Source organism: Accipiter gentilis, chromosome 22, assembly GCF_929443795.1.
Source record: "Accipiter gentilis chromosome 22, bAccGen1.1, whole genome shotgun sequence".
NCBI lineage: Eukaryota > Metazoa > Chordata > Aves > Accipitriformes > Accipitridae > Astur > Astur gentilis.
The window spans coordinates 12,638,156-12,655,455 of record NC_064901.1 but is presented as its reverse complement, the minus strand read 5'-3'; the positions used below and the strand labels follow the sequence as shown (position 1 = coordinate 12,655,455).

At 38.3% G+C, this 17,300-nt stretch overlaps 1 protein-coding gene across 2 annotated transcripts in view; it reads right to left on the bottom strand.

Annotated features, from left to right (window-relative positions):
* Positions 1-2,030: 2,030 nt before the first annotated feature.
* Positions 2,031-17,300, bottom strand: part of SCG5 (secretogranin V) — a 32,274-nt gene continuing 17,004 nt past the window's right edge. For both annotated transcript variants that reach the window (XM_049825941.1, XM_049825942.1), the window contains exons 4-6: positions 14,437-14,549; positions 8,863-8,916; positions 2,031-5,117 (exon numbers count right to left, since the gene is read on the bottom strand). In XM_049825941.1, coding sequence (XP_049681898.1) covers positions 5,022-5,117; positions 8,863-8,916; positions 14,437-14,549 — 263 coding nt within the window. In that variant the 3' untranslated portion in view covers positions 2,031-5,021. The remainder of the gene's footprint in view (positions 5,118-8,862; positions 8,917-14,436; positions 14,550-17,300) is intronic.

Here is a 17,300-nt window from a genome sequence, read left to right as displayed (position 1 = left end):
GCAGGTGAGGGAACTGGGGTTGTTTAGCCTGGAGAAGAGGAGGCTGAGGGGAGACCTTATCGCTCTCTACAACTACCTGAAGGGGGGTTGTAGTGAGGTGGGTGCTGGTCTCTTCTGTCAGGTGGCTGGAGATAGGACGAGAGGAAATGTGCTCAAGTTGTGGCAAGGGAGATTTAGATTAGATATTAGGAAATTTTTTTTTACTGAGAGGGTTGTCAGACATTGGAATAGGCTGCCCAGGGAAGTGGTTGAGTCACCATCCCTGGCAGTATTCAGAAAGTGCGTAGACGGGGTACTCCGTAACATGGTTTAGTGGGCATGGATGATGGTTGGACTCAATGATCTTGAAGGTCTTTTCCAACCTAAATGACTCTATGGTTCTATGATTTCCTTTTAGTTTTTATTTAGTTTGCATCTAAGTAGGTCACTGTCAGTGGCTGAGCACTTTAAGGGACCTTGTCGGTTTTGCTCATGGTTGGAATCTGCCTTTGGCTCTAGGCACCACAAACAGGTGTCCCGTAAGGACACAGTATTTCTGTATTTTAAAAGAAGACTTACTATTTGAGATAATTCCTGAACATGATACTTATTTAAGAGTATTGAAGGTAATTGCATGACTTCAAACAAAACTGAATTTTTAAGTGTACGCGTATGTATATATGTGGCAATAGATTTGATATGTTCAGTTTGGTTTTGTTGTTGTTGTCTTTAAGACATATCACATTGCCATCCTTTTTGTATCAAGCATGGTGGAAATATAATTCATTCTAATTGTCAACTCTACTGGACTGAAATCTTGGATTCAGATGTCTCAAAATTGAGACATTGTCCTCTGATTCTCTGATAGCCTTAATAGCTTCTAACTTGGATGGAGAAGTACCTTAAATCTTACCTATAGCACACTTAGCTATTAAAGCGGTGAACACACTCATCTCCCCTATGGGTCACGTTAAACTGTACTTTCCTTGTACATTTAAAAATTCTGCGTGGTCATGGTAGCATCTTCTGAATCTGTCTACCTTCCCTTTCTCCTTCCAGAAATCTGAGTCTGTGACTTTGACTAAAAAGTTATCTTTGAACTCCTTGTCTTAATGACCCAGACATTCCAGGCTTCCATGTAAAAAAAGAAGTATTTGCATAAAAATTAATTGACAGGACAAGGGTTACAGCATTACAATGAGGTAAGAGTTGGTTTAGTGAGCTTACCAGCAAAAAGGCCAGAAAATTCCAAGTTTGTTTTGGGTTGGTGGTGGTGTGGGCTTTTTCCCAACAATTTTAAATGTTTCAAAAATTAGTTTTTGTACAGCATGAAAATGAAAACAAAGCCTTTTCAACACTTTCACACAGCTACTGGTTAGAGGCCTGATTTGAGGGCATGGACTCAAGTCTCCTCTTCGGCGTGAAAAAAATACTTTTCTTCATCCCCAACTCCTGACATTTGGAAACAAAGGGGCTTGAATTTTACTTTGTCTACAAAGAAGCCAAAAACTTAATTGACTTGGTAGTCATCTTTCTGCCTGTGTCCTTCCTCAGTTTAACAGATGAAGATACGCTTCACCCTATTTTGATAAAATAAGTTTCAATCAGCTTTACTTAGAGTCCTGTAAGTGACTCTTGGGACTCTGACATCACATTCCCAGGAACTACTTCCAAGTTTCTTTGGTTTGCTCATGACTTGCTGAATAGATTAGTGGCATGGTTTTGTTAGGCAAATGCAAACGTGCCAATAAAAAGCATATCGCTATTTCCCCTCCTAAATAATTCAATAAGCATTTTTATGTCACTTTCTTCCGTGGGTTGACATCTTTATATTCTTTACTACTGAGTTTATTATAAGACTGTATTATCTTTTGAATGGTGTATGTTAGTATTTGTGTATTTATACATATATATATATACACACACACACACATGCACTCCCAGGGTAAGTTTTGTGTCACAAATACTACAATCTACTCAGCTAGGCAGTGCTTTTTTTAAACTAGGGTCATAAATATTTCATTACCAGAAAAAAACAAAGTTGCATGGCAATACACTTTATTTTGTATAGCTTCTTTCAAGAACATTGTATCTCAAATACATTAGAGGTCATTAACACACTTGCAGATTTTAAAATAATCTAAAAAGGTTTTAATTTAATGAAAATTCTGAACAGCAATGGCAATACACATGCTCCTTAATTCACATGCATCATAAAGGTAAAAGGATGATTTCACCTGTAAGAGCTAAGCAGCTGTTTACATTCTTGTAAATAGTGGTTTGATAGAGTGAGTTCTTGGTGAGAGGGATAGTTGGTATCTTTGTTCATTGATTCCGAAAGACCAGCACTGTGGTGATTCTTTATAAAAAACTACATATACATGTTTGGACTGTTGTTGGAGCAGTAGGAGGGACTTTTTTTGCAGGGTTTTTTTGCCCTTTTTTTTTTTTTTTTTTAATTAATATGGGACTACCAATCCCAGTACAGAAAAGCAGCTCTGCTATGAAACTGAAATTGGAGTAATTAATCTCATTATCATGGTGTAATAGCTATATTTTATTAAAATTTCACAATAGTGCTGTTGAGTCTTCCTGGTGAAACACTCAAGCTGCCTGATGGACTCAGCAGATGGCTGCTCACCGCCACGTGTTTGATTTCTTCCAACAGACAGTTCCTGTAAGATGCATCATTCTATTGTGCAGCGTAAAGGGGTTTTATTGCTTGCATTTAAAGACAAAAACATCACTAAATTGTGTAATTTTTCCTTCGCCTGCTCTGTGCAGATCTATCACAGACAGCAGGGCAGCTCCTTGGGCCGCAGGCAGCCACTGCAGATCCCTGTCCTGCTCGGTTTGCAGTGCTGGATTATCACATCCCCATGCAGCGGGTGTAGCGAGCTGAAGCGGTTCAAGAAATCAGACATGGGATTTCTGATACTATTAAGCAAACAATTCTTCTTTGCCCCTCCCATTTTAAGCCCCCCATTTACTGTACACACCACCTTTTTTTACATGCTGGTCCTTACTAAGAGCTTAAAAAATGAAATAAATTGCCTTCATGGTTGCTTCATTTTTGTGATTAAAATGGGTTTTACTGGAGCTAATAAGGACAGAACATAGCTCAGACTGCTTTAAAAGTATTGATAAGACAGTTGAGTACCTGAAGAAACACCAGTTTCTTAGGAACAGAAATCTAGCCTCTGACAACTGGAAGCCTTACAGCAGCACCAGTGGCCGACTGTGGGGTTAGGTGGGAGGAAGGACCATTTCACGTACTCTGGGCCACTGGGCATCGGTGGTTTCTGATTCCAGATTCATGCCATGATACCTAGTTTTTTCTGGTCTGGAGACAACCTTTGCAACTTTCAGTACCTATGTGAAGACTAAGCAGGAGTGCAGGTAAAAAAAGTAAGCTTAAGAAGCAGAGAGTACAATTTCTCTCGTGTGAACAGCTGGATTACTCCCATTCCAGGCACTGGAAGTGGAAGGAGCTCTGCGACTCACACAAACTCCTCAATTTTGTGACACAGGTGAGTATAAACCCCACTGCATTACTCACTACTTAGTTTTCTATTCCAGAATTTTCTTAAAGGGGAAATATGATGAAAGACATGATAGCTCAGCCTAGAATGTTACGGAGTTTTGCAATCTACCCATAAATGACATGAGAGGACTGACTCTCTGCATACATAATTTATTACAAAGTGCTGGGATAGAAAAAGCAAATGCCGTACACATTCATATTTGTGCCATCCTGTTAATCTTCTGTAGCTAGGACCTTTAGTTTCTGCTAGTTTCTTGCCTGTTTTTTTCTAAGGGATCATCATTATTTTACTGCATCTTTCTGTAGGATGGGGAAGGAAACTACATTTTTTTCCCCATAGATTTGAAGTTCAAAACTGTAAGCTAATGCTGTTTTCCATAATTCCAATGCCCCATGCACATGGCTTGAAATATTTCAGATGCACCCTGAAAATAATAAAATTTTAGGTAATTTTATATTCTCATCTATCAGAAAGGGAGAGCTCAGTTTTCTGGAATATAAAGTTCTTCAATCTCCTAGGGGCAAAAAAGGCAATTTAAGCTTCCTGGAGCAACTTCAAGAGCAGCAATAGCTACCAGTGTTTATTAGAGCATCATAGTTTTTCAGAAGATCATCAGCTGTAGTGACCTTCATATCCTGGATTTAGATTCAGAGGATGTTGACACAACCTTATTAACACAGACAAATGTCTCCCATCTTCACTTATAATATCCCAGGGACGCATAATCTAAGCACATTATAACGCACAAATGCTGCTGTTACCAAGACAAGGAACAGCATGGGAGATGAATTTCCACACAACGGTACCATTGATAAGGAAGAAAGATGTGCAAGTGCTCAGGAAAGTTGTGGACATAGAATGACTAAAACCAACAGAAAAAATATTCCAGTGGATAGAGTGAAAAAGCAGTTCTTTAATTTTTAAATTTGCACAGCAATAACCGAGACAAATAAGCCTCTGAAGTATTTTGGAAAATGTCACTTTGCAAACCTTGTAGATTGCTTAAATGTTTATTAAAATGGACCAAAAGCCAAAATTCTCTGGGTAAAATAAATACTTTGTCCTTGCTAAGTAACAATATTTGTGAACAAAACATAAAACTATAATTTTCATGTGTCAAACATAGTAACATTTAAGATTAAATATTGGAGTCAGACTGGGCATTTATTTTTTTTTTACATCTTCCTATTTACAAGCTGCTCATTAAGACCATTTACCTCGCGTTAGCTATTAAAATGACTAACATTTTTAAAGTTTGCTCCATGACTAAAATAAAAACAACAGAAATGTCCTTTTACCATAACTTAACAAAAAGCAGAACCATATTTGTGTTATCTAGGAGAACATACTGTTATAAATACAGCTGTTTTTCATCTACAATTATATAAATAATAAACATGCTGCCATTCACAAGGATTTTAATAGATGATTATATATAAGCAATATTAAGATCTAACAGAGGATGGCATGAGTTTTCATCATTCATTTTTATTGTACTTATTCAGGACCCTTGTCTTCATCTGAAAAATGTGGAACAGACTTCTTTGCTACAACATTATCCAGTCGCTGTCCTTGCAGATACGGGTTCACACTCTGAAAAAGTTTAAAATTATTTACACTTATTAGAAACACGGAAACATGTAAAAGGTAACTAGGATTAGCAGATATGCTTATGTATTTCATATCTGTCAAACAGTTGCAGACTGAAGAAAAAAAAGAAAGCGTTCCCAGGGAGTAAATCTAAAAGTTACTCAGTGTTTTGTTTTCTAATATTTTTTGTGTGCAAGAATTTAATCCAACCCACTAAAAAGAATACAAGTGAAAGTGGACTATCGAGAATATAGAACAATCTGAATTAAACACTCTCTTTTTGCTCCACTTCTCCTTTCCTCAGCTCAGCAGAGAAGCAGCAGCAGCAGATATAACTCCCTAATTCTTGAGGCAGGACAGAACTTGTTAGAGAAGTACAGGTAAGCTTCAGCTTAAACCACAAGACTCTGATGGACCTTGTGTTGGGAGACAAGTTAGACACCATGATACCATTTTTGACCAAAGTCTTTTCTTCAGCCCATCTCCTCTCCAGGAAACCCATCCTCGCTTCCTCTTTTGATGCTGAGATAAAAAACTGCTGGCACAGAAGCAGAGCCAAACAAGGTTTTGGCATAGCAAATGGCGCTCATACTACTGCCAGAACAAGGGAATGCTGGAAAGATCATCCCCAGAGAGGGTTTAACTTCACTTTGCACTATGCAAGCAGCACAACATTGAGACTGAAGATGAACAGATCTTGTCTCAAAACTGTTTGGAGATCACAGTAATGTAGAAAGCCTATGCTTGAATTTTATCTATACCAAAGGAATAAAATGTATTTACTGTGTTTGCAAGTATCAAGCAGTGCAGTAGGGCTTCAGAATTAACTTAAATGTTATTTACACCCATTTTCTGGCCTGTTACAGTGACAGTGTAAACAGAATTCAAGTATATACTTTCTCCTTCACAGATCTAGGCAAAAATTCTAGTGTGCTGGTTTTTTATACCCATAAAAATTGTTTGCCTAAGGACAAACTTTGGAGGAATGCAAATTTTCCAGCATCTCCTGATTCTTGTCAGGCTGGCTGTATCACAGAAATTACATTTCTTTAGATATTTCTGTGCTGCTTTCACCAAAACATAGGAATTCAAAGCTATGGGGAAAAAAAAAAAAGGTTTTAAAATAAGCATGAAATATTTATTTTCAAATATCCTGGGTATTTGTCAAATCTCTGGAAAATATTTGGGGTTTGTCTGTCTGTGAGTTTAAGCCCTTGGGTTTCTCCAGATTTGTAGACGCTATCATTAATACTGAAGCATAACACAGAGCAGCCCTTTTGCTTACTTCTATTGTTTTTTGAGTGCTTTGCCTGCTGCAAGTGAAAATAAAAATATTAAGAACCAGAAATGAATGTGGAAAAATATTTGAAAATAGAGCTAACACTAATTTAATGCTTGAAATTGTTAAAAATACGACACATGTAAATGATTTGTTTGTGTTTGTTTAAAGAAGTTCTGTTTAATGTTAATTTAGTGAAATTCGGCTGTTGCATAAACTTCTAGGAATTATTTGAAGATTCTTAGGAAGATTAATTGGTCTTTTTTTTGGAATGGTACTTGCTTGCTACTTTTTGAAATAAAGTAGAAGAGAATGAGAATACATAAAATTTGAATCCTTTTCAACCGACAAAAGAAAACACAAAATATAATGCAAAATTTTTGGCTGATTTGACTAAAAAATATTTAATCCTATACAGCTGTGCTGAATTCAAAGTAATGCTGTTCCCAAGTACCTTCGTGCACAGCTGCAAGCCCATGGCAACGTGACTCAGTGATTACAGAAGCACTCCTGTCATGTTTGGGATATTAGATTCTGGACAAGACTATGCTCACGCATAGAAATTTAAAAAAGGGGAGAATTGCTAGTTAAATTAGGAGTCACTGTAGGCTTCCTTGTCTTGCACTGCAAATGCTGCAAAAAAAATAACATGGCAGCAAATGGTAAATATATGCCTTTGCTATATAAACTGATTATGTGTATGTATGTTTGTATGTGTGTTTATATACATACATATAAATACATGAACATACACACATACTTAGAATGTGCAGTTTTGTAGACTCCAGTAGTGCCTCTGTGACTGTTACGCTATAGCATCGTATAGACACAACACAGTTACTATGTACACAATTACACAGGACTCACTTTAAGCTAAAATCGGGACATTCTGACCCAAAAGACCAATCTGTTGCCAGAAGCTGTCCGCCCTAAACTCTCTGTGCAGAAGGGCATGGAGGAGTAGCAGGGGGAGTAGCAGAGGGCCGGAGGGGAATCCGGTGGGCTTTTTGGTTTCTGGAAAAATACACTCTACTGCTGACAGCTCTAGGTTACCCTTCTGCTGACAAAGTGAAAATTCTGAATTGTTCATTAAAGCATTAGCAATCATTACAGTATTACTCTCAAAACAATAAAATACTTTAAATGATAATGAATTTACCATTAAGTGACATGCCTGTGCTAAGAAAATAAATCTGCTGCAAAGCAAGAAACTGAAGCTTCACCTCCAAAATTCTGGGCTACCCCTGGCAGTGTGGCTGTCATGTCTCTCCATTATTCCTTTTGTATCTGATTATGTCAGTCAGCACACAGACAGAAAATCTATTTAATTTTTTTCTTTTTTTTCTCATGAATATATTGCACCAACCCTACTTTAACATGCTGTTCTAGCTATTAATAAATATTCCACATAACTATTTTCAGAGTAAATTCTAGTTACTTTAGAATCATGTGCCTACCCTTTTTCCTTTTCTGCTAACAAACTCAAAAATCAAATGTAAGCAGGAGGCACATACTACGCTCAAGATGATAGATCATTAACTTACGGTTGAACAGTGCTTATTACCAGTGGTGTGTGAATCAGTAAGAAATCAACTCATCCTCTCCCTTTCTAGCAAAACTTTAGGTTTGAGAGTTAAATAAATGAACCCTCTTCACTTTTCAGTTATTTTAAACCAAATTTACTTAATTTACAATATAAACTGTGCTGTCATATTTTGAAAAGCTACTTCCTGGCAGAGAGCTAGACCTTTTCTTCTTGTAAAAATAACTATACTAGCAGCAAAGCTAAAGACTGCGACTCTGCCTGAAAGTGATTTTTTGGTAAAAGAAAGGCTGACATTATCAAAAACAAGAGAGACGATAGATAGTGAGATGGACTGTGCAGAGATTCTCTGTGATATGTGGATTGCCTTCCTTGTTTCAGGGGGCAGAAAGATGAGAACCCATTCATCTTTGTCTTTCAAGCAAGTGGGACATGGAGATAGGAGTTTAATCTGAAATGAATCTAAGTATGTAAGTGAATCAAATTACATCATCTATAAAGAACCAGTTCTACTGTCATTTACACCCAAAAACATATTCACGGGCATGTATAGTGGTAATTAATTTTAGCAATATTTTTAGTAGGAAACTTTTAAATTCTGTTTTAAAGACACTGAAATAATTTTAAATGGTTTTATGCAAATAGGATCAATTTAAAAACACAGATCATATAAAGTTTTTTAAATTAATGCTCTGCACTGAAGTGCATCTTCTGAAAGCAACAGGCGATTTAGAGAAATACATCTTGTACTTGGTGGACAGTCCTGAAGCCTGCTATAGTAGTTAATCACAGAGATTCCCTGACTTTACACATTATGTAAGGTATAATGCAGATGCATTAGACTAACTCTTCATTTCAGCAGTATGATTTTAGTTCTGATTAGCTCTCTAGATGATACAGGGGCTATAAAGTATTCTGATAGTTACCCTCTTTCTTCTTTTTGGACCACCATTAATCTTCTCAAAGAGTAAATTCTTGCTCTGGAAGGGGAAAATATGCAGCCATCAAATTCATTACACTCTACTTTTGCTGTTAAATATTAGCAAGTTTAGAGTGGTGTATAGCTTTACAGGAAACATAAACCACAAATAAATATTTTGATATTCTTGATAACATTTTGGCTTTCTTCAGGAGCAGTCACAGTCTTACCAACAATTATAAAGCCAGTAATTTTCCCCTATATTGCACTATATTATCATCTGTGTTCAGGCAATAAGTGCTTCAAGTACATGCTGGTATAATGATACAGACTGGATGTTCCCCATCATGTGATACATGGTAAAAATACATACATATTTAAAAAGAAAAAGGCAGAAGGAAAAAAAAGAAAAATAAGAGTGGGAGGGAGAGAAAGCAGGAATCCTGACTCTGTTACATTTTTCTATACATTTGAAGTGACACAAGAACAGGAGCAAAAATATTTGCTTTACAAGGGATTTTCTAATTCCTTTTAAAAACGGCAATCGGCGTCATTCCTACTGTTTTGTTGTCTTTGCTTATTCCCTTCCAGATATCAACACTTCCCAGTGCAAAGTTCTGCTGAAAGGAGTTCAGCGCCAACTCTTCTTTTGTTTAAGTAGTGCCCTCAATAAAGTTTCTAAAAACCATTTGGTCTATAACATTTTTAATGGCGAACCTTTTAAAAACTGCCAAAAACATCTTGGCAGAAGAGAAAGTTATGATGATGAGAAAAGAAAAAAAAAAAACAACACAAAAAAACCCCTCTGACCATAGTTTACATAAGTGCATCCACATATTGTTGTATTTCATACAAGTAGTGAATTCTAATAAAGTCTGGAATAACACACACATGCTCAACACATTTTGTTTCAATTGTGTATTATGAAGGAAACCAAAACCAAACCCTAACCTGAAAATGGAAGGAGAGAAGAATTACATGTATAAAAGCAGAACACTGTATAAACAAGACCATTAATTCTGCTATAAACAACTGACCTAACGTTGATTATATAAATAGAAAGTGTAATTCTAGCGCGAGACAAATTCACCAAACACTTCTACCCTCTCTGCAGCCTTGATATGAGAAAAAACAAACATTTTCAAGTGTTACAATGAAATCTGCCAAAATTGTCTGTATTGTACTTCTCATGTTCATTAAACCCCAAATTCACAAGGCCTATCTCTTGCCCAACCTCAGTTATTTTGTCTGAGCTGTGCCAAAAGGGAACAGAGATGAAGTTGGCCAAGGGAGACATTCTTGGCTAGTCATTTATGCAAACTCACTTCAGGAAAACTTAAATTTAACATTTTAAAGAAACCCACGGATGTGTAAATTATTCTCTTTAGGAAACAGCACTGCCGAAGCCTCTCTTTGTAAACTATTTGACCGTATACTTTTCATGAGAGGAAAAATAGTGTTTCTGAAATAAAAAGACTTTCATGACTACTGGAGCTAACATTTCTGTCACTCAGGAAAATTCCTTACAATTGAACTGTTCCTGCTCAGGAAGATCGTATTTTGTTTAGTTTGTTTGGGAACATTTTAAGACCGTAACTACTACTTAAGCATTATGTGGATGGCAAAGCAAATGAGGTTATGGAGCATGAGCTAAGGGTGTGCTTGTGTGATAACAGCAATCCTGAAAATATGTTCCACTGCGTAAGGGCCTGAGCTCATCAGCCACCAAAATTTTCCCATGAAGTGCTCACCATTCTCAACCCTTACCTAGGAGTTGTTAGGAATGAAGGCACGGAGGTTCTCCGGTTAAAGATAGACCTCATATGGAGACGTGCTACTCGTGAATTGCTACTTTTTCCTCATTCCTGCAGCTTCCTTTGCACCCTCCCGGCTACTTGGATTAGGGTACTAGAGGTTGGGGTTTGGGTGGGAAAAAACTCAGAAATTAAAATGTTTACAACCAACTAACTAATGCCAGAGAGATCTACCCTTAGATCTTTCAGACTTCACTGAAACTTCATTAAGTCAGTAATAATCAGCAGCTCAGTAATCTGGACCTGCACAATTATTAAGCAAAGCTGAAAAGGAAAATTGCATCAGTAAGGTTGCACCCTTTCAGGTGGGCTTTTTTTTTCCCAGTCAATTTACAGTCTTATCAGGAATATCAAGCATGACAATTTCTATTAGTCCATTTCTATTACACACTACTACACTGAATGAAACAATCTGTATTGTCCGAGATTGACGATGGGGACCAGATCTATCATAATCCACCCTAATAATCACCATTGCCATCCAGATATTTAACAACATCAGTTGGTAAAGAAAGACGCACTTAATGTTGCTCACTGTAACTGGAGTTGGAATAAAATAAAATCTGAGTGACTAGTTTCAGGTTTCTATTAAAATTAGGAAGCCAGAGATGGTAAGTTCTTTAACAAGGAGTTCAACTTTGACAAATATTTTCATCCCTGCTTCCTGTTTGCCCTTCTTTGTACTGTCTTGGATTCCTCCACTGTAGCTGATAAGCAAAACTGACATTATTTCTACCTTCAGAGTGAAATGTTATCCATTGCTTCAGCAAAAAGAAGTGTTGCTGAAAAACATGGTTCCTTTTAATTTTCTGCTTGTACTGATAGTGGTGCCAGAAAACACAGCTGAAGTTCCCTCCTCTTTTTAACCCCTACACATGGTAGTGGTTATTTATTGAAACCCAAAGTGTTAACAACTCACATATAAGTGGTTTTTAGATTTGTATTGTAAACTGTATGTTGTAAACTATCTTTGCGCTAGCCTTTCTGGATGCCAACAACACTTCTTCAGACCATCTAAAGAGTCAAGTTGCAAGATGCGGAAAAGGCAGACTCAAATGGAAAGTACCTGTCTCCTGCAAGGAAAAGTCTGAACTGGGGAAAAAACGAACCTCAGAAATCTTAGAACTATAGTTGCACACTAGGGTAGAAACCTCCAAAAGTCCCTCATCTTACTATTCCCACTGTCCCCTCTACGTTTTCCATGTATAAGGAGAAAAAAAAGAGTCTTCAGGGCTGGGGAGGAGAGTGTAAGCTGTGTATCTCGCCCTATAAACAGAGTCTGTTTCCGAGACTTCCCACAGGTCAGCATATTGATCTATGGAGAGTTGTCCCAAAGACAGGAAAATTCTTCCTCTTTCTTCCCTCTCCTAAGCCAGTATACATTTATCACCATTTATGCATTTGTATCTTCCTACGTATTAGCAGTATAACACTATATATACACATACATATACATACACACAGTATTTAGCATCTAGATGGAATCATACACTTTGCTGTATGAGACAGCTTCTAGACTTGTTTTACCCTTATAAAAAGTGTCTGCTATTCACAGGGTACTGCAGAGGTTCCACAGTTTTGCAAGCATGAGAGCCTGTCACCAAAACACACCAACCAACCTGTTTCTTTCCCATTATTCATGAACAGGCAGGTCTTTTTTTTTCTGACCTGCTAATGTAATTTGGGTTTTACTGTGGTTACGCCAAGGAATGCACGCTGGCTCCTTGCAAGGACAAGTCAGTGGGAACTGTAACACTGCCTCGACGGCTCTGTGGCAGGAAAAGGCAGGGGAGAAGCTCCCCGGAGAGCTGCGAGCACGCGCCAGCTCGCGTGGGTCCAGGAGACACGCTGGCTCCAAGGGCTTCAGACGGCGGTGACAGCCCAGAGCCTTCACAGCACGCAGGAGTTCGTGGAAGTGCACTCTGTAAATACACAGCCATTACGGCCCCTGAGGCATTTGGTCCTAGGCTCTGCCACGGGAGAAGCTGCTGGCGGGCAGAGGGGATTTTGGTGGCTGGGGGCAGTGGGAGGATGAGGGTGCACAGAGGTACCCGCCGGGCAGCCCGCGGTCGGCTGTGCCGGTCGTTTACGTCCTAATCCAGATGACAGTAAGTGACCTAAAAGACCTGATCTACTTTCTCTCCTTTATAGAGCTAATTTTTAGAGTGCTTTTCTGCTCTTCTGTTTCCAGAGAGATAAAAATAACAAAACCAGCCATAAAACCAGATACCGTTGTATTTATCTTTTTAATGTGTAGTAATATACAATGAGGAGGCAATCGGGGCAGTTCTCCTGATCTCGGCAGAACGTTTGCTCATGCACATTACCAGCTGTTTCATCTCTAATTAAAAAGATCTGGAGTTGGCTACAGTGCAGCTATATGATTACTGTTTAGTACCTAACAGTCTGTTTTAATCCATGCATGAGCAGTTTTTTCCCTTGAATTAGTAGTGATGGATGGAGAAATGAAAAAATGCCAGTATTCACTAATGATTACCTACCATTTGTTAACTATATATGTTGCTGATGACAACGCAGTATGTATGCTTGATTCTGAAATATTGCTATAGGCCAAAGACTTACAGAAGTGCTTTTATAGTCTTCAAAATGGTATTATGAAAGTAAATTACTTATGAATAATAAGAAAACTAACAGCATTATCTGGCATAAATAAGAAAGTTCACCATCTGGTGTTTTTAAAATGGAAACCTTTGATGGTAATTACTTAGAATGCAACAAGTTTCCAAAATTTGTATTTTTGGCATGATTCTCTCTAGAAATTTAGCACTCACGTAAGTAATTAAGACTATAAATCTTACACTGGTTTGATTATGAACGATGAATCATTGTCTTACAATTACAGCAGGAGAAGAGGCTGCCAAACATGTCCATTTATCGATATATGCTTACAGAGCACTGGTTTAGGGCAATCTTAAGTAAAGTGTTATAACAATGTAAAATGAGATTTCACGATTTGCTCTGGAAGCATAAATTATGATCATTGTTATTGTTTTCCTGGCGCCTGAAGATGGATTTGGGATTGGACATTTAACTGATGTAATCTAAGATTAAGCAGCAGAGCTCTCCTTTGGAGCCTCTAGCCTGCAGAAATAGTCTAGCTGGAGTTATTAAAGTCCTTGTACGCTCAGAGCAAGATTTTTGCCCTTAGTGTAGCTCGCTGTATTTATTATATGCAATGTGTAAAATAGGTTTTCAATATAATATAGTGCACAACCTGAATAGAGGAAGAAGCAGCAAGTCCTCCAAAATCCTTAAGCCAGACAGGATTCCTTAAAGCAAGTTGTCTGGACCTAGATTTTTTAAGTTGTCTAGACAATGATGCACTCCATTTATTTTTTCTTTAGCATCTAAGTAGCTGAATAGTGAATACACACCTAACTTGGGTAATCTTTCAAGTTAGTGCCCTGTGATATTTTGAAATCTTGTGCTACAATCTTTTGGTTACATGTTCACTGCAGTTTGAAATGTGGTTTGTTGCATTTATCAAGCATGTACATAGTTGTCATGCTTTGGGACAGGTAATAAGACAAGGATTTCTACTTTATATTTTTATGGGCTTTTCAACAGTCACAGGCATTATTTCTATATTTTTAAGGGCAAGTTCAGCTTTTTGAGAAGTTTCCCTTAAGGTGACAATTTTTCCAGCAATAAGCACAATATTCTCCTTGTGGTTTCAATAGTATCCCAGGCAGCAGACAATACCCAGTTTCATATGCAACAAAAATAAGCAAGAAGCATGTACTCACCCACTTGCCCATGTTGGGATAGTCATGCTCTGGATCAAAAAGGTGTTGGTGCAGCTGGTATTCCCTGCTGAACTCTGCTGTGTCTGGGGTGTTTTCTAGACACCCATCATCAACTGCAAGAGTATGTTAGAAAGCACTGAGTGCTTGGTAGCTTTGAAACTCACAATACGTGCCACGTTAATCAGCAAACTTCTTAAATGCAATTATGCAATTAAAAAAAAAAAATCATTTAAGGACCTGGACGACTGGAAAATATCAGGTATTTTTTTCTTTTGAAAGGAGTTTGTCAGCATATATTTAAATAGTTTTTTTAAAAAAATGCAACTTAATGAAACTTCAAAACTAGACAAATTTATTTTCCAAGCTTTCCCCCTCCTTTTTGTGTTTTGTTTAAATTAGCAATTGAGCTTGATTTTACATAGAACTGCATGTTATTCTGATTCAGAAGGGATCCTCTTTTCATTTTTTAAATGCCCACAGGAAGTTGTAGAAAGTGTTTAGGCAATACTTTTGAAGGTCATGGTAAAACAATGCTGTGAGCAAAGACAGAATTTCCTTCACTGAGTAGCTCTTCATGGAACTCCATTTCAGGTTTGCTACTTTGTTCAAAATGGCTGAAAATCATTTACACATCATAGGATCTCATAAAAATGCAATGTGGCATAAGTTTTATGCTGAAGACGTTTCTGCAGATTGGTAACTAATCTGATGGGCCCGGAGACCTCCTTTAATCACAGTGGATGGGTTTGCAGACAGTGTCACATCGAGGATAATACCCTTTTAAAAATCGGTTTATGGACTTTTTACCAAAATAAGTCAGATTAAATGAAGATTCAGCAACTTGAGGCCAGAGTAGCTCTTTGGATAGAGTCTGCTCTTGGAGCTCGCTCTGCTTTGTCAGCATGGGGAGCTTGCAGTGCAAGTTCCTCTCGGACGTACCCACGGAGATCCTACCACCCGGGGCGCGACGCTGGGCATCCGGGCAGCTACATCTGCCAGAACACAGGCACTCCAGAGGACACGCCTGGGGGCTTTCCCCTCCGTCCTCGTGTGATCATCATGTAAAAAGATTTGCAGATGAATTATCGTTTTCCCTTAGATGTGGGAAACAGTAAAGACTTGACTTAATAATGGGTTGATTCAATGACCCGAGGAGGTTATTCAAAGTCCAACAGATCCGGCTTTCTCTCTTTTCTCCTTAGAATGGGGGAAAAAAATAAAGTTGCCAATAGGAAACGGGGGAAAACTAACCATACTGGCTAAGTAACTCAGACACCGTTAAAGCTAACTACAAGCACTTAAAAATTATTTCAGTCTCAGCAGGGACAGGGTCATCTCAAAAGAGAAGCAGGTGACAACAGAAATATGGTAGACCTTCTCAGAGCATCTGTGTCTTTTGGTAGAAAACACAAAGGGCAGCTGGACATACATCTGCCCTCTGTGACTGCTAATCCAGAAGTCTTCAAGCTCAAGTGCTCCGGGCTTATGTAGTCCCGCCGTGGAATGTGCACATGTAGACAGTGACTGGAAAAATTGTTTTCCATTAAGCAAATCCACAGACCTGATTGAGGAAGGCCCCTGGTAATTTGTATGCATAATACAGTCACCACTTGAATTTCCATTTAAGGCTCTGAAAAACATTTTACTCTAATCCTAGTAGATAGTATCTTCACTCACAGCGTACCTATTACAGAGCCATTTATCTGAGCAGGCAGCACTTCCCTAAGAATTCTCCATGTGTTCAGATCTGACTGTATTCGCTTAGCTAACAACTTTTATTTCACCTAAGAAAGAAAAATGGAAGGGATTTTCAAAGGCATTTCTCTGGATGCCGGGCTTTTAATTTACTTATCTAATCACTAACTGAAGTCTAATGGGCAAGCACAGAAGATAGAAAGTCTGTGTATGTGCTTGTGTGCGTGAGAAAACCTAAACCCATCATTTGCAACCTGTCACACAACAGCTATATTAAACCAAACGGAAGATTAGGTATTATTTTAGAAGAGATGCAGGCATCACCACCAAATGGGCTGTAATAGAAAACAGTAAGGGAGGACTATTTGAAATTTTGTCCTATTTTTGAATGAAATGTAAAAACACTGTTTGCAAAACTTTTCGTGACAAATATTTATTTTTGATCAATTCTAAGCTAGTTAGAACATTTAATAAGAATACAGACAACTGTTTTGCATTATCCAAATAACCTAAAAGAAGACTAAACAGAAAAGATTTTGAAAGGATCTCAGCTCACAAATAAAAAATGAGAGAAAAATAGAGTGCTCATTCCCAGTTCCAGCTCCCAAGGCAGACAATGGGTGTTTTACTACTACTTGCAGTACTGGAAGTCATTCCTTGGCTCAAATAACAGGAAAAAGATCGATTCCATTAGGGTATGTCTATATCATGCACATGCAGTCTGCTTTAGAGACCCTTCAGCACTAGCCACCCACACGGCTTGGTATATGGGCAGCTACAAGCTGAGGGACGTACTGGGCGTCTCGGGCACCGTTCCGCTGCGGCACTCCGAGGCTGCACTGCTCCTCTGCCAGAGCAAGTCTGCGTGCAACACGCTGGGGTACGTCCACGTAGTTCTCCATTTCTTGGCACAGATGCACCCTCAGTGAGCTATAAAGCCACATGGATCGGAGCCAAGGTATCTTAAATATTGACTCATGGTCTGGGTTGGAGATCAGGGCAGACAGTTTCACTCCTCTTGGCACAATGAAAGCCTCTAAAATAAGGGTAAATCTCATCTGTACAGAACGATAACTTCTTTCAGGGGCCAGCCTAAAAATGAACTCCCTCAGGAGCAAGATGCTATCATAAATCCCACTATCTTCTACTCCGAGGTCAAGATGAGTTCT